The 23,256-nt window shown below is 43.5% G+C and overlaps 1 protein-coding gene across 1 annotated transcript in view; it reads left to right on the top strand.

The window, feature by feature from the left end:
- Positions 1 to 928: 928 nt before the first annotated feature.
- LOC107111657 (collagen alpha-1(XIX) chain-like) overlaps positions 929 to 23,256 on the top strand; it is a 43,419-nt gene continuing 21,091 nt past the window's right edge. The window contains exons 1-4 of the mRNA XM_015412666.1: positions 929 to 953; positions 1,102 to 1,146; positions 18,984 to 19,145; positions 19,407 to 19,473. Coding sequence (XP_015268152.1) covers positions 1,108 to 1,146; positions 18,984 to 19,145; positions 19,407 to 19,473 — 268 coding nt within the window. The 5' untranslated portion in view covers positions 929 to 953; positions 1,102 to 1,107. The remainder of the gene's footprint in view (positions 954 to 1,101; positions 1,147 to 18,983; positions 19,146 to 19,406; positions 19,474 to 23,256) is intronic.

The following is a 23,256-nucleotide window of genomic DNA, read 5'->3' as shown; positions in this document are numbered from 1 at the left end:
AATAAATATTTGAATAGGGCCTCGGTCACATGGAGAATTTGCCGGATGAAAGGCATGAATGCTGGGCGGATTTTCGGGGCATGATCACACCACAACATCTGGCAAGCGTAGCGCATCTGTGGCCAACCCGTGGTGTGCCGCCGAAGATGCACAGTTAAAAAGTACCTGTAAAGATCTACTAGCAAATGGTTTGCCACGGGCTGCAGATGGACTCATTTTGTGTGATGGTGCCGGCGCGCGCCTATTCCCTCTGCCCATCCTCTTTGCAGCGCGCACCAAAGGACAAAACCCCGGTGCACCGCTGTCACGTCTAATCGCATAATGGCAGATTGCGTGGCCAAAATAACCCTGTCCCCCCCCCCCCCCCGCGTTTTCTGGCACATGTGGCCAGGGCCTAGGTATTCTTTCTTGCTCCATCACAAAAGAACTTTCAGTGCTGGGTAATCAGTGAATGGGAGGAATATGAGCTGGTAGGTGTTCAGAAGGAATTATTAGAATTGTTGAAAATTCTTTTGATACACAAAACCCAACATGTTTCCCCAAAAAAAACCTGATATGCAATCCTGTGTAGTTTTACTCAGCATAAGATTGTTCTGTTAGTGATATAAAATCACAGGTCTCTTACTAAGTTATAAATGTAAGGTATTTTAAGCTCTGAGGTAATGTTCCCCAGGGATTGTTGGGAAAATGTCTGCTCCATGTTGGGCTTGAATAAGGAAAACTCAGGTTCATCTGTAGCCTCTTTACACATTATGAAGTTGGCAACTTGAGGACTTTGAAGTGGACTTCCACAGAATTTTGTGTCTTCCATAACTATGTGAGCCTTTATTCAACAGTTTTTATATTAAGATAGTAATTGCTTTCAATATCAGAGACCAGAAGCTGGTTTTTTTTAAGAATATGATTTTTTTCCCCAGGGCATAAATGGGAAGGATGGATGGCCTGGTCCTCCGGTAGGAAAGCTATGGTTTATAAGTTTTGATTTACATAAAGCTTGCAGTTCTTTGTTTTAAACAACTGCTTTTGGCCACTGTGGAAGATTAATTCAGATATTCTTTGCACTGGATAACTGATGTTTTCACAATGTCTTCTCTTTTCCAGGGTTTGATGGGAAGACCCGGTGACAGAGGCCCCAAAGGGGAACGGGTAAGTTTATTTTTTATAGAGGGAGTTTGGTTCAAAGGTCATGCAATGCAGTCTGCTTGTCTTAAATGGAAAATACCCATTGACTGAGGTAGATCAAGATTGTACACCAAAGGCACTGTTGAACAGCCATCTTTGGATGCTTGTAGTTTTGTTTCTGGATTGTTTCTTCTGTATTTCCATCTAACTATGTCCCAGGTTATGTTTCCACTCTCATCTTTCCACATACTTCGTCTTGATCTCTTTTTTTTCTTTTTATTTCGCTTCCGTGAGACCCTATATCTTTTTTCTTTGGCTATATGTGATCTTATATCAACGTTTTCTCTTCTACATTTCCACCTGATTATACTCCTAATTGCCTTTTCAGTCCTACTTTTCCATACACCTTGTCTTGATCTCTTTTTCCTTTTCTTCTTATTTTCATTTCTCCCTTCCTTATCAGGCATATTTTCTCTCTCCTTTTTTGTTTGTTCTGTCTCTGTATACGACACACCCCTCCTCTTTATTATTACTTCTATCAATGGGACAGGCTGGGTACTAACAAAGGTCTCTTTATAACAGCCAGCCTGTTGTTCCCCCACATCACAACCGTCCTGCATTAATTCCTCTTCATTTCTCTCTTTTTCTTTGTCCTCTAATGCCACTTGTAAATTTCCAATCACATTCGCACATGCTTGCCTGATGCCTTTTTGGATTTCCTCCCTCAATACTTTCATAAATTGATCCAATGTGAGTTCTCCTACCAAGGTATCATCGTCAAAATCCTCCTTCTCTGACTCAGCTGCCGCCGCCATTTTAGAAATAAAGTTACTCCTACTTAGTCCTCTTTCAAAATTCTTCCAACAATTCCAACAGAAAATGAAGTCCCCCGCTACATAGTTCTCAAACCCCAAGGAGAAAAACAACCATCCATTATGTTTCTTTGCCTCTTTCGCTCTCTGGCCGCTCATACACCTCCATCTTGGGCTTGAAAATCAAGGGGTAACTTGCCAAACCATGTCCAAACCATTAGAAATTAGAAATACGCGTATTTACAAAGTCCTTGCTATATCCCATATTGAATTTCAGTTTCAAAAACGGTAAAAAAGGATGGTCGCAGCTTGTGTAGAGTAAACTCTACTCCATGAAAACGCTCCCGCTTCGGGACAGGAAGCGGTCACCCCGCCCCGCCTTGCCAAGAGCGGCAGGGGCTGCAACTGAGTCCCCTGCATAGTCCTCTCTCCAAGAAGTCCACCGAGGTCTCCGGGGTCCCCCGAAAGAACGTTAATGGATCGGGCATTCTCGGAGCGCCCGAGAAACCGCCCGTCGCCATGCCGTACATACTTCAACAAATCCTGGATCTGAATACCACACCGGTATTGGGATCTGGGATTTTGGGGGGAACCTGAATTGTTTTTTCAGTTCAATATACCTGAACCAAAAAACACCCCTTCAATCCATCTAGCCATCCATCCACATGCACACACATGTGAACTTGCAAAGATGTGGGGGAGCATACATCCCTCTCCCTCACTATTTTCCCCCTCCTCCACTATTTCCTCTTTCCCGTTCTTGAAAGCCCCATAGCTTCTCCCCTTTTCCTGCTTCCTTTTCTCCTTCCTACACAGCAGCCAACCTATTTCCTGCTTTCTCTTCAGCTCCCCTTCAGCAGCATCTACCTAGGAAAAATATAGCCCAGTTGTATGGTTTCAGCTGCTGGGCCAGGCCTAACTGCATGGTAGGGAACCCTCAAGGACTTGGGGACACATCACTTTCCCCTGTATTTCTCTCCCCACCTTATTTCTCCTTTCCCTTCTCCTGGCAACCCCCATATTCTCTCCCCCTTTCCCTGCTTCATTCTCTTGTTTACAGTCATTCACCAACCTATCTCTTCCATATTCAGCTATATTTATTATAGCCAGTTTGGTGTAGTGGTTAGGAGTGCAGACTCTAATCTGAGAGAACTGGGTTTGATTCCCCACTCCTCCACATGCAGCTGCTGGTGTGACCTTGGGTTACAATTCTTTCAGAGCTTGTAATGATTCCTTGTTCTACTCTGTGTGTGTTCCTTTAAATGTTTGGTTGGAGTGCAGTGTTAGTAGAGTAGAATGATTGAAAAAGACAAGTGCATTGTGATTGGAGGATGACTGAGAGTGGGAGGAGTTGTTTGAAGTGAAAGTGTGTGTCTTGAAGGCAGTTCGAGGGAATCTGAGTAGAGAAGTCAGTTAGAAAAATCAGCGTGATTCTGTCAGTGAGTCTGAGAGAGAGTGAGATGACTCAGTTCTGTGTGGATATTTAAATGTCAATATATATGTATTTACAAGTTTAAGTATGGAAGAGATATGAGAAGGGTCTGTGAGACTCTAAAGTAAAGAAAGAGAATTAATACAAAGAGCTTTGCCAGTGTGGCTACTCAGTGAATGAGTGATTCCTGTCAGAGAGGGATCTTATGATCAAAAGACTGTGTGGGATACTTTGCCAGTTTATTTTACCAGTTTCCCTTCCCCATAACAGTTACAGTTAACCAGCAACTCATTTTTGTTCCTAAATCAATAAATCATATTTTGTTTAACCCAGAATTCAGTTCGATCCTTCCTCAGGGTCACATAGACCTTTGAAAGCCCAGACCCTGGGTCACATTACCAACAGCAGCAAAGGAGAGAGGGTTTGGAATTCCTTAAATTCCTGGTGGCAGCAGAAACTACCCAGTTTACAAAAGCAAAGAATACATATAAAGTGAAAACCAGTACTCCCAAATAAGAGGATGCCACAGAGCTGTTTTTTCATGAGCAGTTCTCAAAAGAGCTCTCTCAGCCCCACCTACCTCACAGGGTGTCTATTGTGGGGAGGGGAAGGGAAAGGATATTGGAAGGAGCTCTAAGACTCCTTTAGGTATTGAAGTGCAGGGTATAAATCCAATCTCTTCTTCTACTTCATTTATAACCTGTCTTTTCCCATATTGGGAAACAAAGCAGCTTACACCATTCTTCTCTCCTTTTTATACTCACAACTAGGGATGTGCATTCGGTTCGGATGAACTAAAAAACAAACTGAATAATGCCTATTCGGCATTATTCAGGCCTGCCAAAAGCCGAATCAGATTCCCTAATCTGATTTGGCTGGCCAAACAGGGATTCCCCAAATGGATGCCATATATTCGGCATTCATTCGGGGAATCCCTTTGCTGGGCAAAGAAGGGAAAGTGTTTAAACTTAAAACACTTTGCCTTGCTTCTATGGCTCAGGCTGCCTCAGCAGAGTGACTCCCCAGTCAAAGGAAGGTATTTATACTTCCAGTTTAGGCTCCCTCAATGGTGACCGTGTTCTCCCAGAGCTCCGGGAGATGCGTGCTTTGAATCGGCGAATGGGAGGGGGTGCGATGGTATGCATCCCCCCCTGGAGCCCTTGCGTTGGGCTCCTAGCCATGGGGCACTTGGAGGGGCCTTCCTCCAGCAAATGGCTGGCAAAGGGGGGCCGATCCCGGCCTTGATGGTCCCGCCACACCGGGACAAGTGCTTGGTGGCTGGGCGAGTTGATCACGAAAGGCGAGTTCTACGCTGAAAAGTGAGTGATTATATAAGCAAAGACACCAGAAAGCAAGCTGAAAGCCTCCCCTTAACAAATTGAGGGGGGGAACTCCCCCTCGAAAAGAAAAAAACTGAACTGATAAACGAAGTTATAGGGGGGGGCAGATTGCAAAACTGAATTTGACTATAATAAGGAACTTTTGAGAACTTACCAAGTGTTTTTAAAGGATCTTGAGACTTTGATAACTTGTTCTAATAAGTAAACAACTCTCAAACATGGCACCTCTGAGGAGGGAGGAGAAGGATAAGCAACCGAAAATGAAGTTCCCTGCCAGAACTGCCAGCCCAGCGAGTTCTGTTGCTAGACAGGACACTACCATAGACTTCCAAAGTATGCTGACTGAGGCTTTGTGCCCTCTGCTGGAACAAATGACATCACTCCATAAGACGTTCGATGCATGACTAAGCCAGCTGAATGAAACTACCAAAAAGACAGAAAATGGAGCAAGAGCTTAAAGAAGTGGATGTCAACACCCAGAAGCTTAAAAAACAAATGCAGGTGATGGGGAAAAAGAGTGCAACTGACGAGGCTCAACTTTTACAGCTGCAAATGGAAAAGGCAAGCTATTTCTTAAGATTCCAGGGGGTTCCTGAAGCAAAAGGAGAAGACTTGAAGCAGATTATGTGCGATGTATTGGGTCCAGTTGCAGATTTAAAAGTGGGTTTCCTACAAAGCGAAATAGATACGATCTATAGATCGTACTCTGACTACATAAGAAAGAATAATCTGCCTGGCAAGATTGTGGTGAGATTCTCCAGGAGACAAGTAAGAGACCAAGTATTGAAAGCAACAAATGGAGCCACCCTGAAAATCAAAGACAAAGAAATAAGAGTTTTGAAGGATATTCCATTTGAAGTAAGGAAGAAAAGAAAGAAATACAGAGACTTGGCATTGTTCTTACAGAAAAACAATGTCTCCTACAGATGGAGTGTTCCTGAATATATGCTCTTCAAATTTAAAGATAAGAAAGAAAAAATTGACTCTGTTGTAAAGGCATGCAAATTTCTACATCAATATGTTGGTCCAGCAGGTGAAGAGGATAAAGATGAAGATGGCAGCAGCAAGGGAAGTGAAGAAGAAGGAATACTGGCACCTTCTGATGAGGACTCCGTTTCTGAACTGTGGGCTGCTGCCCCTAAAGTAAGCTATCGATTGAGAAACAAAAAGGACAAAAATGAGTTGTTATTGTTCTCTAGATTCTGTTTTAAATGATTTTAAATCATTTCTCTATAGAGATCTTTATATAGTCAGATTTGTTGGAGATTCTGGTACAAGCAATAAGAATTGTGTACTCAATGTAGCAAAGTATAAGTTTATTGATTTAGAAGCTAATTTTGTAAGTGTTGTGAATGACCACCATTTCTTGGGTTTTTAGTGATTTTTCTTTACTTTCACCTGTAGTTTGTAGTTATGTCTCGTTACCATTTTGATCAAACAATGGCCAGCAAAGTTTACTCTAGTGTCTTTGGAAAGCTGGGTAAAATGAGTGAGATGTCCATGACCTCCTAACTCAGGGGAGGAAAGCTCCATTGTAGCTGTGAAGGATCTATTGTTTGTTCCTATCCTTGCGTTAAAATCCCCGCCCAAGAGCACCCTATCTACAGGGTTGTCATTCATAAGATCTTCAATGTAAGAGTCCAATTCATTCCAGGTTTCCCTTATATCCGATTTCTTCTGTTGGGGGGGAATATATACATTTATCACAAGTATGGGGGGACAAAAAGAAAAAAGGAAGGTATTTAAACTTTAAACTTCCCTTGGCTGGGGAGTTGTGCCACAAAGCCCCAGAAGCAAGGGAAAGTGTTTTAAATTTCCCATCCCTGCCCCCTGCTTCAGCCAGTGAGCTGGAGACAGCATGGGAAGGCATTTAAAATGCCTCTCTGCTCTTTCCAGGCCTTCCCCAGCCCACCTTGGCGGGCAGGCCAGGGAAGGCACTGGGAGGCATTTAAATGCCTCCCTGCTACTTTCAGGGCCATCCCCAGCTCGCCCACCTCGGCAGGCAGGCCAGGGAAGGCAGGGGGGCTAGCTTGGGGACAGCAGGCCCCCATCACTGAAGGGAAGACAAATTGCCTTCCCTTCAATGAAGGGAGCGTGCCGCCTCTGCGGCAAGACGCTGAGGGGGATTTAAACCTTAAACTTCTCTGGAGTCGTGCTGCAGAGGCGGCATGCTCCCTTCATTGCTTATTATACCCTATGGGGACAGTCCCCATAGGGTATAATTGAGCTGAATAAGTTCGGCTAGTCTGATAATTTCCGAACCCCAGTATCATACCGATACTGGGATTCAGGAATATCAGCAAATACTGAAATTTTCTGGGTTAGGTAGATCCCTGAAATAGGCCCTTCCCATACCTTTCAATGATAGAAATCAAGCCTAGAATGCTCTGGTTGCCGAAAAGGTACGGGCACTTCTTTTATCATCTGGGTTTTTTTTTAACCCCCCAATATATATTTTTTTTCCTTGGGGGTGAGGCGTGGGTGCACAGACCCAACTTGCATGGGCTCACCCTCATTTTCTGGAACATGGGGTTTAGCTAGACTAGACCAAGAGGACGGATGGCGGGTTGAAGGAGAGCCATGGGTGCACCCTCGGTTCTGGCGTCGACTTTCCAGGCACCCATCTTTGCGGAGACAGAGGGTTATCAGGCTCTGTAAGGTACCTGGTCGGTCGACTCGGGCCAATTCATCCAATAACTCATCAGCTAGGTTTTCCATATATCGGTCTATGAGGGCAGCTTCATTCCAGGCCAAGTCTTGAGCCAACAACTGGAATTCAGTGGAGTAGTTCGCAACCAATGACTTGCCTTGTTTTAAAGCATGGATTTTACGGTTGGCTGTGGCTGCCTGCTGTGGGTTAGCATAGGTGGCTGAGAAATGGGCAAGGAATCCTTGGTAATCATACAGGAGCAGAGATGAGGACACAAACTGGGGAGTAGCCCATTTCACTGCATGCCCTTTAAACAAACTGACAATGAAGCATACCTTTGTTTTGTCATTTGGAAAGCCTCGGTTTCGTAGTTCAATGTATAGTTTGCATTGGGCTAGAAATGCTGGAAACTCCTCCACATTTCCATCAAATTTATCTGGAGGATTTACAGGGTACTGGGGTGGTGGAGCGGCGGCAGTAGTTGCTTGTTGCTGAGTGTGCAGGTGGCTGACTACCTGGGTCAGGTGTTGCACCTGGGCCGTTAAATCAGCTAGCTGAAGCAAACCTCCGCCAGCCTCATCCATGATGTGGAGTGAGCATTTTGTGGTGCCAGTAATCTGTCATGATGCGGGGCTAGGCAGGGGTGAGGTAGTCGGGATACAGTCCAAGATCAAGAGCCAGTTAAGCAAGCTAGCCAAGAAACCAAATCCAAGACACTAAGCAAAAGCGGAGTGGTCAAAGTACAGTCCAAAGTCAAGAGCCAGGCAAGCAAACCAACCAGGAATCAAGTTCAAATCACAAACCGTTAGAGTCGTCAGAGAGCCAGAGTCCAAAAGAGTCAAGAGCCAAGGAGTCAAAGGTTCAAGGTGCAGAGTCCAAGCATAGTCATTCAATCCGAGGTCACAGAGCCGAGCAGTCAGGAACAAGGTGTCAGGAACATGAGCAAGGAGGTGCAGAGCTTTCGTCCAAAGAGACTAGTTGCTGGCACGATTTGTCAGCGTGAGGGCAAGAGTTAAATAGCCCATAAACCTGTCAGCAATTAGTGCGCCTCCAGTGAGTCCCAGCTCCTGCTCTTCGGGGCTGAGTGAGCATCTGCCATGCATGCGTGCCTCTCACTGCCTACCTGCCATCTCCCGTCGGCGCTGTTCCCTTAAACAGGATACTGGTGGAGGCGAATCAGGAGGAGAACTGTCTGGGTGTGCTTCTGCCTCAGCTGTAGCTTCTGAAAGCTCAGCCCTGTCAGGTGCAGGCGTTACCGGCATCGCGAGCTCATCCCCAGCAGCACTTAGATCCTCTGCTGGGGTCGTTTGCTCGGACTCAGCAGGAGCCGTTTGCACTCAGCAGGACCCGTGACACTATCCAGTTCAACCCTAGTGAATCTAGCCTAGCATCTAATCTAACACACTAACCATTTAGTATAAACAATCTGATTCCTGGCCAGTAAATAAATAAGTAAAGGCCAGTAATACTGATACATCTCCTACTCCAATTCTAATACCTAATTTGTCAGGTGACTAATCATAATATTCCATCAACAATAGGATAGTCTAATTCTAATATTTAAATACTTAAATTAATATTCCAGATAATCAGTTTAGTAATAGAATAGTCAATCTCAAGTTAGTTGATTTAAGCAATCAAGGGGATCAATTTGAAGATCTGACAGTACAATTCAAGAGAGAGAAAAATACAATAACCACTCTCTTTGGTTAATTACTATCTCCCTATTAGACCTTGAATGAATCACTTATTAGTTAGCATCAACTTTAATTAACATCCAACTTTAATTTAAATGGTATAGCAGCACTCTTTGAGTGGGTAGGACTAGTAGTACTTTCAGTGTGGTAATATTACTGCAGTCTCCTGGTCACCACTTGGTGTCTCCCTCGGTCCAGGTAGTCCATTGTAACGCGGGTAGTTGTAGTGCATGGCTCTGTAGATCTCCTCCCGATAATACCAGGAGGCAGCTACTTCCCTGGGTCCCAAGCAGTTCTGTTCTTTGAACTCAAGTTCCCCTGCTCTCGCACCAGTGTCCCTTGGGTCCAAATGCCTGCTCTCTGGGCTCCAGCAGGGCCTGTCGCTGGAGCACCAAAGCCCACCACCGATGTAGTTTAATGGAGTCAGATGCAGCTGGGCTAGTCCAGGGGGGATGGACAGTCTCCCTGGTCTCCCCAGATGGCCCACCGGCCACGCCGTGTCACTGGGGACAGGGTCACCTTGGCGGCCATTGCAGGTGGCAGGAGGTGGCAAACAGGAGGCAGGTGTGGCCACCACAGCAAACAATAGCTGCAGTCACGGCCAAGTCCAATATGGCGACTGTGCCACCGAGGGAGAGCTGGCAAAACACGGCAGCCACCCCAAGCCCAGCCGATGCTGGCCCGCTGACCAGGTAAGTCCAAGGCATTCTCCAGTCATCTCTCCAGGAAAAAAAAAAATCTCTCCAGGACTAGGCCAGTCTTGGACGCTGAAGGTCTGTTCGATAAACCCCACCAGTGCAGAGGGGAGAATAGCTCACAGATGCAGGTACTTTGCTCTCACATCTCCGTGCAATGCAGTGAATAAAGCTGTCTGAAGTTGGTACAGCAGCTATTCCTTCCTTCCTTCCTTCCTTCCTTCCTTCCTTCCTTCCTTCCTTCCTATTTATTCAATTTCTATACCGCTCCATCCCGGAGGCTCTGAACGGTTTACATGGGCATGGATGGGATGGTGGTGATTGTTACCTTCTGTACAATGTCACGAACCTCCGTCCATAGGTCTTCAGGCACTCTGTCCATCAAATCTAGTCCCCTAAACCTATTCTTCACCTCCACTGTATATTCATCAGGGATGTGACCTAGATCAAACCTGAATGGCCTAGTGGTTTCCCCAACTTTCTTCAGTTGAAGCCTGAATTTTGCAATGAGTAGCTCATGATCTGAGCCACAGTCAGCTCCAGGTCTTGTTTTTACTGATTGTATAGAGCAGGGGTGGCCAAACTGTGGCTCAGGAGCCACATGCAGCTCTTTCACACATATGTCAGGTCCAACAGTCAAACAAATGGAGCACAGTCTTCCAAGAAGCATATACTTTATTGTCAGTACTATTGGTCAGGAACACAAGCACTGTTAGGAATGAATAAAAAGGGAAAGTCTACTGAGATATACAGAGTTCAGACGACCCCCCACACACCCTTCAGTCAATCGGCCTGATTCCCGCGGGCGGGAAGGAATAACCAATGCAGCTGAGCTGGAAAACAAAACAAAACCCTACAACTAGACAGGGGTACAAGGTTACAGATAACAGGAGAGGCAAGCAGGGAAAGGAATGCGGCACCCAGGCATACGCAGGTCAGGCGGGTGCCCCCTCAGTCCATAAACCATATGGCAGCATAGCTGACAACATATTGTGTGGCTCCTGGCAGAGCGGCTGGGAAAGTGAAGGGGAGGCATGCCTCCCCAATCGGTCTTCCCTTTCCCAGCCAGTGTTCCCCTCCCTGGGTAGGCTTGAGATGGGGGGGAGCAGAGAAAGAAAGCAACTTTATCTTTAAATGTACCCCCACACACACTGGCCGGCTTGAAGAAGGCATTTGTCTCTTTAAATCACTTCTCCAAGCCAAGCCAGCTGGCTTGGGATGGTGGGGGGGTGATGTAGGATGTATTTAAAGTTACAGTCACTTTCTTTCCACCTCTCCCTTCCCCACATTTATTTGCTTTCTTTCCACCTCTCTCTCTTTCTGTTTTTCTCTCTCTTTTCCCCTCCCTCCCTCCCCATCTATTTGCTTTCTTTTCCCCCATTCTCTCTCTCTCTCTCCCCCCCTCCCTCTCTGACAAATAAATAACTTTAACAAACAAATAAATATCATCAATATCTGTTTTTACCCCTTTTGTTTTTATTTTTGGCAGTCCTGTTTAATGTTAATAAAAAGCAAATTTGCATTTCTTCAATAAGAAGTTGTGTGTAATATTTGTTCATGTCTTGCGGCTCTCAAACATCTGACATTTATTCTATGTGGCTCTTACGTTAAGCAAGTTTGGCCACCCCGGTATAGAGCTTCTCCATCTTTGACTGCAAATGATATAATCAATCTGATTTCGGTGTTGCCCATCTGGTGATGTCCATGTGTTGAGTCACCTCTTAGGTTGTTGGAAAAGGGTGTTCACTATGACCAGCATGTTTTCTTGACAAAACTCTGTTAGCCTTTGCCCGGCTTCATTTTGTTCTTGATGGCCAAACATGTCTGTTATTCCAGTTACCTTTCGACTTCCTCCTTTAGCATTCCAGTCCCCTACGACAATAAGGACATCTTTTTTGTGTGTTAGTTCTAGGAGGTGTTGTAGGTCTTCATAGAACCGGTCCACTTCAGTCTCTTCTGCGTCAGTGGTTGGGGCATAGACTTGGATTACTGTGATGTTGAATGGTTTGCCTTGGATTCGGACCACAATCATTCTGTTGTTTTTGAGATTGTATCCCATTACTGCCTTTTTCACTCTTTTATTGACTATAAAGGCCACACCATTTTTTCTATGGGATTCTTGACCACAGTAGTAGATATAATGGTCTTCTGAGTTAAATTCGCCCATTCCCACCCACTTTAGTTTACTGATTCCCAAGATGTCGATGTTCAGTCTTGCCATCTCATTTTTGACCACATCCAACTTACCTTGATTCATTGATCTTACATTCCAGGTTCCTATGCAGTATTGTTCTTTGCAGCATCAGACTTTTCTTTCACCATCAGACACATCCACAGCTGAGCGTCCTTTCAGCTTTGGCCCAACTGCTTCACTTTTTCTGGGTTTACTTGTACTTGCCCTCTGCTCTTCCCCAGTAGCATATTGGACACCTTCTGACCTGAGGGGCTCATCTTCCAGCGTCATATCTTGTAGCCTTTTGTTACTGTTCATGGGGTTCTATTGGCAAAGATACGGGAGTGGGTTGCCATTTCCTTCTCTAGTGGATTACATTGTGTCTGAGTTCTCCGCTGTGGCCTGTTCGTCATGGGTGGCACTCCACAGCATAGGCTGCAGCTTCATTGAACCACGCAAGCCCTCTCACCACTTCAAGGCAGTGATCCATGTGAAAGGAAATGTTTTCAACATCAGTGTAAATCCCATAAAGGCTCTGTTGCATTACTGAATCAGCCATAGGACTTGCAGGCATTCTGTCCTCAATAGCCCTCCACAGTCTCAAGAAAAAACACTAATAATGATAGGCAAATCTTTTATATAGTGACCATGTCAGCTTGGAATTTGACACAGAGAAGGATGTGAAACCAGGACTTGGTAGGACTCGTATCCTGGACTTCAGGAAAGCTGATTTCAAAAAACTCAGATAAATATTAGGTAGGATCCCATGGCTGGAAATGCTGAGGGGGAAATCTGCACAGGAAGGATGGGTGATGCTGAAAAATGAAGTGCTTAAGTCACAATCGCAAACTATTCCAGTAAGAAAGAAAGGTGGCCGACGGGAAATTAAGCCGAGGTGGCTGAACAAGGAACTCTCTGAAGAGCTGAGACTAAAAAGGGAGATGTACAGTGGCTCAAGTGGTTAAGACGCTGAACTGCAAGCTGTGGAAGGTCAGTAGTTCAGCAGTTCGAGACCCGGGTGCCGCATGATGGAGTGAGCTCCCGTCTCTAGTTCCAGCTCCTGCCAACCTAGCAGTTCGAAAGCAAGAAATTGCAAGTAGATAAATAGGGACCACTTCGGTGGGAAGGTAACAGCGTTCCATGCACCTTGGTGTTTAGTCATGCCGGCCACATGACCACGGAAACGTCTTCAGACAGCGCTGGCTCTTCGGCTTTGAAACGGAGATGAGCACCGCAACCCTAGAGTCGGATTCGACTGGCTTTCGAGCAAGGGAACCTTTACCTTTACAGTAAATTGAAGGAGGGTCAGATTACTGAGGGTGAGTATAAGAATCAAGCTCAAATCTGTAGGGATCGTGTCAGAAAGGCTAAAGGGCAGATGGAGCTGAGACTTGCGAGGGATGCTAAAACAACAAGAAAAATTTCTATGCCTATGTTCGGAGCAAAAAGAAGAACAGGGATGGAGTAAGCTCATTGCTAGGGGAAGACGGTCAAGCCTTAACAAGGGATGAATACAAAGCGGAATTACTCAACTCTCACTTTGTGTCAGTCTTTAACCATATGGTGAGCTGTATGCAAACTGAAGAATGCAGGGCATATGAAGGAAGGAGAAACTGCTAGTCCAGAGTAAGTAAGGAAATGGTTAGAGAGCATCTAGCTGCCTTAAATACTTTCAAATCTCCAGGGCCGCATGGCTTGCATCCCAGGGTGCTAAAAGAAATTGCAGATGTTATTTCAGAGCCTCTGGCTCTAATCTTTGAGATGTCCTGGAGTACTGGTATTGTGCCGGAAGACTGGAAAAGAGCAAATGTTGTCCCAATCTTCAAGAAGGGGAAAAAAGACAGACCCAGGAAATTACAGGCCTGTCAGCTTGACATCAATACCTGGGGAAATTCTAGAGCAGATTATGCTCTGTGAGCACCTTGAATGGAATGAGTTAATTGGTAGTAGCCAGCATGGGTTTATCAAGAATAAGTCATGCCAGACCAACCTTATCTCCTTTTTTGACAGAGTTACCAAAATGGTTGACTCTGGCAATGCTGTGGATATAGTGTATCTAGATTGCAGTAAAGCATTTGACAATGTTTCTCATGATATCCTTGAGGATAAGCTGGTTAAATGTGGGCTGGATGGTGCAACTGTTGGATGGATTCATGGTTGGTTTAAAAATCATACCCAATGAGTGGTCATACATGGCTCTGCGTCTACATGGAGGGAAGTCTCAAGTGGAGTGCCGCAGGGCTCAGTCCTAGGCCTGGTGGTGTTCAATGTTTTTTATAAATGACCTGGAGGAAGACATAGAGGGGATGCTTATCAAATTTGCAGGTGGCACTAAGTTAGGTAGGATTGCTAATTCTGAAGAAGACAGAGTCAGGATTCAAAATGATCTAGATAGGCTGGAACAGTGGGCTGAGACAAATAAAATGAATTTCAATAGAGATAAGTGCAAAGTCCTACACTTAGGTACAAAAAATCAAAGGCACAGATCTAGAATGGGAGGGACTTGGCTTAACAGCAGCACATGTGAAAGTGATAGCATGAGCTTGCAGTGCGATGTGGCTGTGAAGAAAGCTAATGCAATCTTAGGATGCATTAACAGAAGCATTGTATCCAGATCAAGGGAGGTGGTAGTTCCGCTCTATTCTACTATGGTCAGGCCTCACCTGGAGTACTGTGTCCAGTTTGGGGCACCACATTTTAGGCAGGATGTTGACAAGTTTGAGTGTGTCCAGAAGAGGGCAACCAGGATGGTGAGAGGGTTGGAATCCAAGTCTTATGAGGAAAGGCTGAAAGAGTTGGGTATGTTTAGCCTGGGAAAGAGAAGGCTTAGAGGGGACATGATTGCAGTCTTCAAGTATTTGAAGAGCTGTCATGTAGAAGTTGGAGCAGATCTATTCTCTCTTGCTCTGGATTGCAAGACTAGGTCTAATGGGTGGAAATTACAAGGGAGTCGTTACCGGCTAAAAATCAGGAGAAACTTCCTAACTGTAAGAGTGGTTGAGCAGTGTAACAGTCTGCCTCCGGAGGTGGTGGATGCTCCTTCGCTGGACGTTCAGATGGGCCCCTGTTGCTTCCCTGAATGCTAATATTTTTTTAGTAATTTGGAAGAGCTAGTTGGTGTACTTGAAGAGAGTTAGTTGGGGGGTGGAGCGACAGTGGAGCTGCGCAGTTGCACCCAACATAGCCCCCACGTCACACTCCTACAAAAGAATTAAAATTGTAAAGAACGGGCTGCAATTTAAATATTACAGCTTTACCAAAACAATGGGGAGGAATGGGGGAGCAAAAGGTGGTAAGAATTCCTCCAAACCGATACCTAGAGCAATGCAAGAAAGCCAAAACTCTTCAGATGAAGACTCTCCCCCCCCCCCGTTGGAAATGGAGGAAGCAGAAGCGCGTGTAAGCAGAAAGAAAATGGAAGACTCTTTAACCGAAAAGCATTTACAGGAGATGCTTACAGATTTAAAACAAGAATAATATTTATTCCTATTATGAATAAATGGGATGAAGTCAACAAAAAGCTGCAGGAGGCACAAGAGAAGGTGGAGACAGCAGCTGCTGGCATGCAAAAGAACTCTAAAGAAACTTTTGAAGGATGGGCAAAAAGCAAGCTAATGCTGTTAGAAATTAAATCACGGGAAACTAAAGTAAAATTCCGTGGAATTTCTTTGAACTTTGATTTAAACAAGGACCTTACTGTCGCTTTAAATGAGTGGTTAGAAGGAATTATACAGCTTCTGGGGCCAGTGGTAAACAATGCTTTCCATGTAAACCCTCCCCAAATGGGCTCGCCAGCACTGATACCTGATATCATGGCAGATCTTAAGGACACAAAAACTAAGCAGAACCTCTTGGAAATTGCCAGGAAGAACAGAGGTCTGAAGCTTGAGGACACTTTGAATATATGGTTATGAACATAAGGAGATCCAAAGGGAAATTATGGGTGATAGAGTTTATAATTGCATTTGTACTGGAGTAATTTTGAGAGGCAGAAATATTTACTTAGGCGTACAAATTTCTATCGGACTTAATGAATTATTATAATTTTAAAATGAAGTAGAAGCAGAATAGAATTGGCAACTTGTAGAAGAATATTATTAAAGAATGTTAAATTCATTTCCTATTGCAGAATAACTTGTAATTAATTTGTAAGAGTTTGAAATTAATAAAAAATTTAATTTGAAGTGAGTTACTTTGCAGAGGTTATAGCTTTTCATTTGCAGAGGTTATAGCTTTGGTGACTGCAAACAGACAATAATGGCTATCTTGTCAGGAATTCATTGTGAATTCAATTAGTCCACTGCTATATCACAAGTTATTAGGGTTTTAGAATGAAGTCTTAATTATAGTTATTATCAAAAGTTAAGCCACTGGAAATCAAACTGATTTAGTGGTCAAATTATTTAACAAAAAAGCCTTCAACTTTTGCCTGAAATAAATACTTTTCTGTTTTCTTTTCCTCTAGTGTGCTTATTTTTTCTGATTTTTTATTTCTATGCACAATTTTTAGATTAATATAAACAGTGAGGCAATAAAAGTCTGTGGCCTTCAGAGGCATCTCTTTGCTCCCTGAAAGATCAAATGTATGTTCACGGCATTAGTTCAGATCAAACAGTAAACTTTTACGGTCATTTTAAAGATACTAGAATGATTCCCATTTCCATTTTTCTTTTGCCAGGCAGTCCCTTTTCTTGTTCTCCTCCTCCTTCATGTCTGTCTCATCCAGTTTTTTAAATGTATATGGATATGTGCTGACCCAGCCTAGGGAATTGAGGAACTGAGAAAAATCTTTCATTTGCATATGTTTGATAATGGCACATGAGAGGCTGATGTTAATTCAAAACAAACAAACTGCTTTATTTCACTTCTATGGGGGAATGGTTGGGTAGGAATCAGGTTTAACCTTGGCAGGTGAACAGGCACAAAGGAATGAGGTAACTTTGTATAATTATAAACAATAGATAGTTTAAGTAGCTGTTTGATTCTACAGACAGGTCTTTAAAACTGTGGAGAGAGATCACTTGTCTTTCACGTCATAGATAAATAGGCATAAGTCTTTTTGTAATAAAATTACTAAAGTTTGTGAAGGCAGGAACACACATACAGGTTCCAATTTCCCTTCTCTAACAGTAATTACCCCCCTTTACCGGGAGTTATTTCCCTAAGAGAAGGACTATTCCAGGATCCTCCTCAATCCTCTCACTCTTCTTAAATGACTCCTTAACTGAACTAACTGCTATTCTCTACTGCTATTCTTGACTGCCACTCTCACTGTAGAATTTTATTTGGACCCCATGTCAATTATGGTTCTCAGACCAGGTTAACACACTAACCATTCAACGTTCATTAGAAATACAGTTCTTTAAAACCCAAGAAAATAATCAAGCAGCACAGTTATGAAAACTGAACAAAGTTTGAGTCCAGTGGCACCTTTAAGACCAACAATTTTAAATTCTGGATATAAGCTTCTGTGTGCACGCACACCTGAAGAAGTGTGCATGCACACAAAAGCTTATACCCATAATGAAACTTTTTTGGTCTTAAAGGTGCCACTGGACTCAAACTTTGTTTTGCTGCTTCAGACCAACAGGGTTACCAACCTGAAGTTCTGAAAACTGTTACTGTTTAAATTGCTGATAAACTGATTTATTTTAGAGGAATTAAATCTTTACAAATTATTTCACATACCTGCCACAAATAGAACAGAACTCCATCCTTTACAATCATGGCTGAACAGCTTCCTCGAGTAGTATTCTTTTGCATTCTTCTTTTTTTAATGTTGCCATCAAGTCAAGCTGACTTCTAGTGGCCCCTAGTGGGGCTTGAAGGCAAGGGACATTCAGAGGTGGCTTGCCAACACCTGCCTCTGCATCATGACCCTGGTATTCCTTGGAGGTCTCCCTTCCAAATACTAGCCAGGACTGGCCCTGCTTAGTTTCCGAGAGCTGAAGAGATCAGGCTTGCCTGGGCTATCCAGGTCAGGGCCATTACTGTGCTTTCTTGACACCCATGATTGTTTATCATGTCCTCTATGCTAGTATTTATACTAGCAATTGCTTTCAGTGGGGTGAATCCTAATTGTATCCTACCACTCCACTGTACATTTGAAGCCTTCTTCCAGCCGAAGAAGCCTTCCACCAACTTAACTGGCTCTTCTTCTAATAAAGGAAGGCTCCTTTGAAGAAGGCTGGATCCACATCAGTTTTCCTGTTCTTTCTCTTCTTTGGCTTCAGTTGGAAAACTTACCATATAGGAGCTACATGTCAACTCATCATATTATTTATGCATGGGAAGCCAGTTATTGGCAGTACCTAGCTGTATTTTAAAGTGCATTTTGTACCACTACTTCATCATCACTTCCCCTGATTTCACATTTTTAAGGAGATAGTAAAATCTGCCTCATCACATGGCACAAGTTAGGATTGCCACCCATATTTTTTCATCCAGCTGTTACTCCCAATTGTATTGCTGCTTGAATAATGTGTGTCTGTTTGCTCAGTTAAGAACAAAAGTAATGCCACCATTCTGTGGCTCACTAGAATTTAAAGATCCAAATTATATAGTATTTTTTGTGAGAGTCTTGCAGCTTTTTTGTATGCTTAACCTATGTACCCCCTTTCAAGTAATTGTTGCTATTGCCATTTAGATGTTCTTAAAGTAATTTTTTCCGTATTCTTAAAATTTTCCATGACCTCTAGCACCATCATTGCAGAAAATAGCAAGAATTTTCAGTAGGTGCAAAGTTGTAGAAGCGAATTGTTTTTTTCCATCTGATTCAGGAGACTGTTCAGGTCTGGAAAACCAACACTTGGCTGTCATAGTCATTCTAGCCTCATGTAGTCATATATTTTCTTTTTTGTAGAGCTCAAATAATACAGCAAGTGTGTGACTACAGGAGCATAACATTTGTTTGATTGTAGCCTGTCAGCATCTTCTCTTTGTCATTGTGCTGCAGTTTAATGAAATAGTTCTCAGCATCCTTGACTCAGATTTCAACAAATGAAAGACAATTGAGAGTCAAACAGATATGACCAAAAAAAACCCTCTCTTTCTTTTGAACAGGGGGATCAAGGCATACCAGGAGACAGGGGGCCACAAGGTGAAAGAGGGAAACCTGGCTTACCAGGAGACAAAGGATCTCTAGGACCGATGGGGCCACCTGGGGACAAGGGCAACCCTGGATCACCAGGTCTTCAGGGCCATCCAGGTGTCCCAGGCTTACCGGTAAGGCAGCTGGCTCTTGAAGAAGCCGGCAGGGGTGGATATCTTTAAGCAGTACAACCATTTAAATATGCTCACTTTACTGTCATTATAATTTTCTTCTTTGTACTGTGTTTTATTTATACATATTGATCTATTGAAATATAAGATGCCAAGCTCTTATAATACATACTACCAAACAAAATTTGGCATCTTTGCTTTGATTATTTTGATGCTAAGAACACCTACCCTTATATTTACCATTTTTTAAAATTGCTTCCTCAGGCTGGTTCCGTTTCATTTGAAGAAATGAGAAAATATATCAGACTGGAGGTTCTTCGAGTTTTTGAAGGTGAGGAAAGCAAAATGTACTTCTCCCCCCCCCATATTCAGTTTAAAAACTGCTCTGCCACCTTTTTGATTTTAAGTGACAGCAGCCTGGTTCCTTCTCGGGACAAGTGGAGACGGTCTCTTTTGTACAGCTCCTTCTTGTTTCAAAAAACATACCAGTGCCTAATAAACGTGAAGCCTTCCCCCCTACACCATCATCTCATCAACGCATTGAGACTCCTGATCTGTGCCTGTCTGTCCGGCCCTGCACGTGGAACAGGTAGCACTTCTGAGAAGGCTACCTTGGAGATCCTGACCTTGAGTTTCCTGCCTAGCAGCCTAAATTTTTCCACCAGGATCTCACGACTGCATTTCCCCATACTGTTGGTGCCAACATGTACCATGAGCACTGGCTTCTCCCCAGCGCTATCTACCAGTTTATCTACTACATGTGTAATGTCCACTACCTTTGCACCATGCAGACAAATCACCATACGGTCAGTATGCAGGTTCGCCACCCAGCTGTCTACCTGCCTAAGGATCAAATCACCAGCTACCAAGAGCCCCCCTTCCTCCCTGCCAAGGGATGCTTCCTTGATGCGAAAGGATACCCGTTCACCAGCTGAAGAAGAGGTCCGTTCTGAGGGCACATTCCCCTTGTCCGCAGCATGGTGCCCTGTTTCCTCTCGACCCTCATGCTCCCTGACAGCGACGGGGCTGCCATATTCAGAGTGGGACATATCTAACAAGTCCCCAAGAGTCTTCTCCATGCACCTAATTCTCTCTGCTTCTCCAGGTCTGCCACCTTGGCCTCAAGGGAGCAAACTCATTCCCTGAGAACTAGGAGCTCCTTGCACCGGGCACACACCCAAGTCCAGTGGGCAGATAGTCATACATGTGACACTCTGTGCAAAACACTGGATAGCACCCAACCTGGGTTAATAATTGCTTTAAAAATAATAATGATATATAATCCCCCTTTTAAAACCCTTTGTATTTATGTGGGTCTCCTTGTAGAAGTCTACTTACCTTACTGGGAACCCAAGGAGACTATCTCCCACACTGAAGATAACTGGTCTCTAATGGCAACCCTTTGAATCCAACCCCTGTAATTTAATCGAGTCCAAGGCATATCCCCTGACACCTATTTCTGCTTCCATACACCTCAGCAGGATGGCATGGTCTATTGTATCAAAGGCTGCAGATAAATCCATTAGGAGCAACAAAGAAGAATGGCCTTTGTGTACTCGGAGGTCATCAACTAAAGCCACCAGGGCCATCTCTCTCTCATAGTCTGGCCTGAAATCAGACTGAAAATCATCCAAAGCAGATGAGTTATTCAAGAAGACCTGGTCTACTATTGGTCTTAAATAATCACTTGGTCTAAGAAGGGCAGATTAGAGACAGGGTGATAATTCACCACATTAATTTTCAGTAGGGATATTTTTAAGTTTTTTAACCACCTCTTTGAGTGGCTGATAAAAGGTACTATGTGAAAAAATAAAAGTAATTTATGATACATACCAGTGGCTCTTAAATATGCTTCTTACGTGATTTTAAGCAGCCTCCACAAATCTGTGAACTACGCAGGTAGAAAAGTCACGGTCGCCATTTTACAAGCCTGTCCTCCTTTCAATAAATCAAATCAGCCCCTTAAGATTAGTCTCTGTAGAAATCTTTTCCCAGCTAGCAGCAGTGAAGGCTGCCTGTTCAGGAGCGTGATGGCCTTTGGAAAACATATTACAGCAACAAATCCCTTTGGAAACATATTACAGCAACTAGATGACTGGGAGAAATTTTGGGAACTCTTTAAGCTACAATTGGAAAAAAAGATTACGGACTCTGTCTGCCAAGCCCTGGAAGAAATCTTTGAAAGAGAAGAAATCATGTTTTTTGAAGTGCAAGACGACCAAGCACAGATGACGTCATATACTTTACAAAGCGAGGAGCAGCTGGAAGTGTTTCAACACTTGACACTCAGAATGAGAGATTTATTCAGCTGTAACTTTGGAGATTCCTCAGAGACTTTGACAGTGGCTGGATATAAGACAGCAATGGCCGAGTTGGTGAGACAGGACTTCATGCGTTATTCCATAAGCAAGACTAAAGAGGAGGAGACCTTCAAAGATCGAAGGCATATAATACTAACTAATATTTTATAAGTATTTGGCCCCTGCCACACGGGGGGAAATTGATGCGGCCAAAGTGCGGCTTTGTAAAGCCGCACCAAAAGAAACTGGGGCGATGGGATCAGACGGATCCCGTGAGCTGCTGCGCAGTTGCTCCCTGGCACGATCAGATGCCGTGGAGAAAGCCACGGAAGGGAGCGCGAGGCAGCTGGCTGCGCATGTGTGCACATGCGCAGTTTGGCTGGGAGCCTCAAATGCTCCTGAAGACAGGCGTGTCGCGATCCCACGGCCGCGCTTGCTGCGCCATTTCAGGTAAGTCCTCCTTATTTGCTGGGGGGTTTTTTCAGCGCATTTTCTGCCTGAAGGGCCGGATCGGAAATGGGTGCGCACCACTTCCTAGATGTTGCAGTGTGCTTGTGCCCACTTGCTGTGCCCCCGATTCATCCCTCTTTCGGCCCAAAACCTCCCGTGTGACCAGGGCCTTTGTATAAGAAATACATGTCTACATACTATATCTTTATTCTTTTTTTTTACTTGAACCTATACTGACACTTGCAAAATGATTGACTAAGAATATAATCTGTAGTTATAAATACTGACTATTTTATTGTTCCAAATGATTAGTGAAAGTTATAAGTAATGGTTGGTCTATTTGAAACAACAGGTTTGGGATATCTGTAATGCTCTAACTGAAGGTTGAGGGGGGGGAACTTATAGGACAGTTTGATTTTTAGAGTGGGCTTTGCAGAGAGAAAAAAATAATAGTAATGGGCTGATCACCTAGATAAGATGTAATGATTTATCATTGTGAGAGAAAAGAGGAAGTTACATAGAGTAAGGTGAAAGCATATTGGCACTGTAAAGCTAAGAAAAATATAAAATACTATCCTTAAGTTTGCAAGTATATGGGATTTTGAAAGCTAAAAAGGTGAAGGAATATCTTAAAGGGACCAAACTGTTATTATACAAGAAATAGGTGCCCAAATTAGAACTGTTAAACTGTTGAAACACCTGTTTCTTTCCCTTCCTATTTTTATGATTATAAAACTGATTAATAATAGGGTAGCATAGATAAAATGAAATATAGCAGATAGGATATAGAAAAATGAACTATATATTGAGAATAGAATTTTGATTAATGATATTTGTTGTGGAATATAAAGTTAATCAAGGAGGGGAAAGGAACTATGTATGTAAAGATGTTGTGAACGAGACAATGTCTAGATATTTTAAAAATGTATAGCCCTTTTCTGTTTGTTTTGTGTAATCCTTAAAAAAAACCCTAATAAACTTTGCCCATTTGGGCAAGTATTAAAAAGAAGAAGTAAAGATCTTAAAAGAAATCCCATGGAGTCAGAGAAAAAGGAAAGAGTATATGGATCTTACAGCTACCTTGAGAAGAAATGAAATTCCCTACAGATGGCTACTTCCAGAAGGTGTACTCTTCACTTACAAAGGTATAAGATACAGAATCAAATCAGTTTTCAAAGTGGAGGACTTCCTCAAAATGCATGGAGGAGACCTCAAAACCGAAGAAGACAATCCAGAGGTTACAGAAGAAGAAGACCAGGAGATACATGGTGCTTCCAGAACAACTTCAGGTGCAATTAAGAAAACAACATCAACCAGAAAAGCAGTAAAGATTACAACATCTCAAATACTTTGTTGTTGTTGTT

The sequence above is a fragment of the Gekko japonicus genome, unplaced genomic scaffold (assembly GCF_001447785.1).
Source record: "Gekko japonicus isolate JY-2015 unplaced genomic scaffold, Gekko_japonicus_V1.1 scaffold806, whole genome shotgun sequence".
In the NCBI taxonomy this organism is placed as follows: Eukaryota; Metazoa; Chordata; class Lepidosauria; order Squamata; family Gekkonidae; genus Gekko; species Gekko japonicus.
The sequence above is the reverse complement of the archived record's forward strand: the minus strand, read 5'-3'. Positions and strand labels throughout refer to the sequence as shown.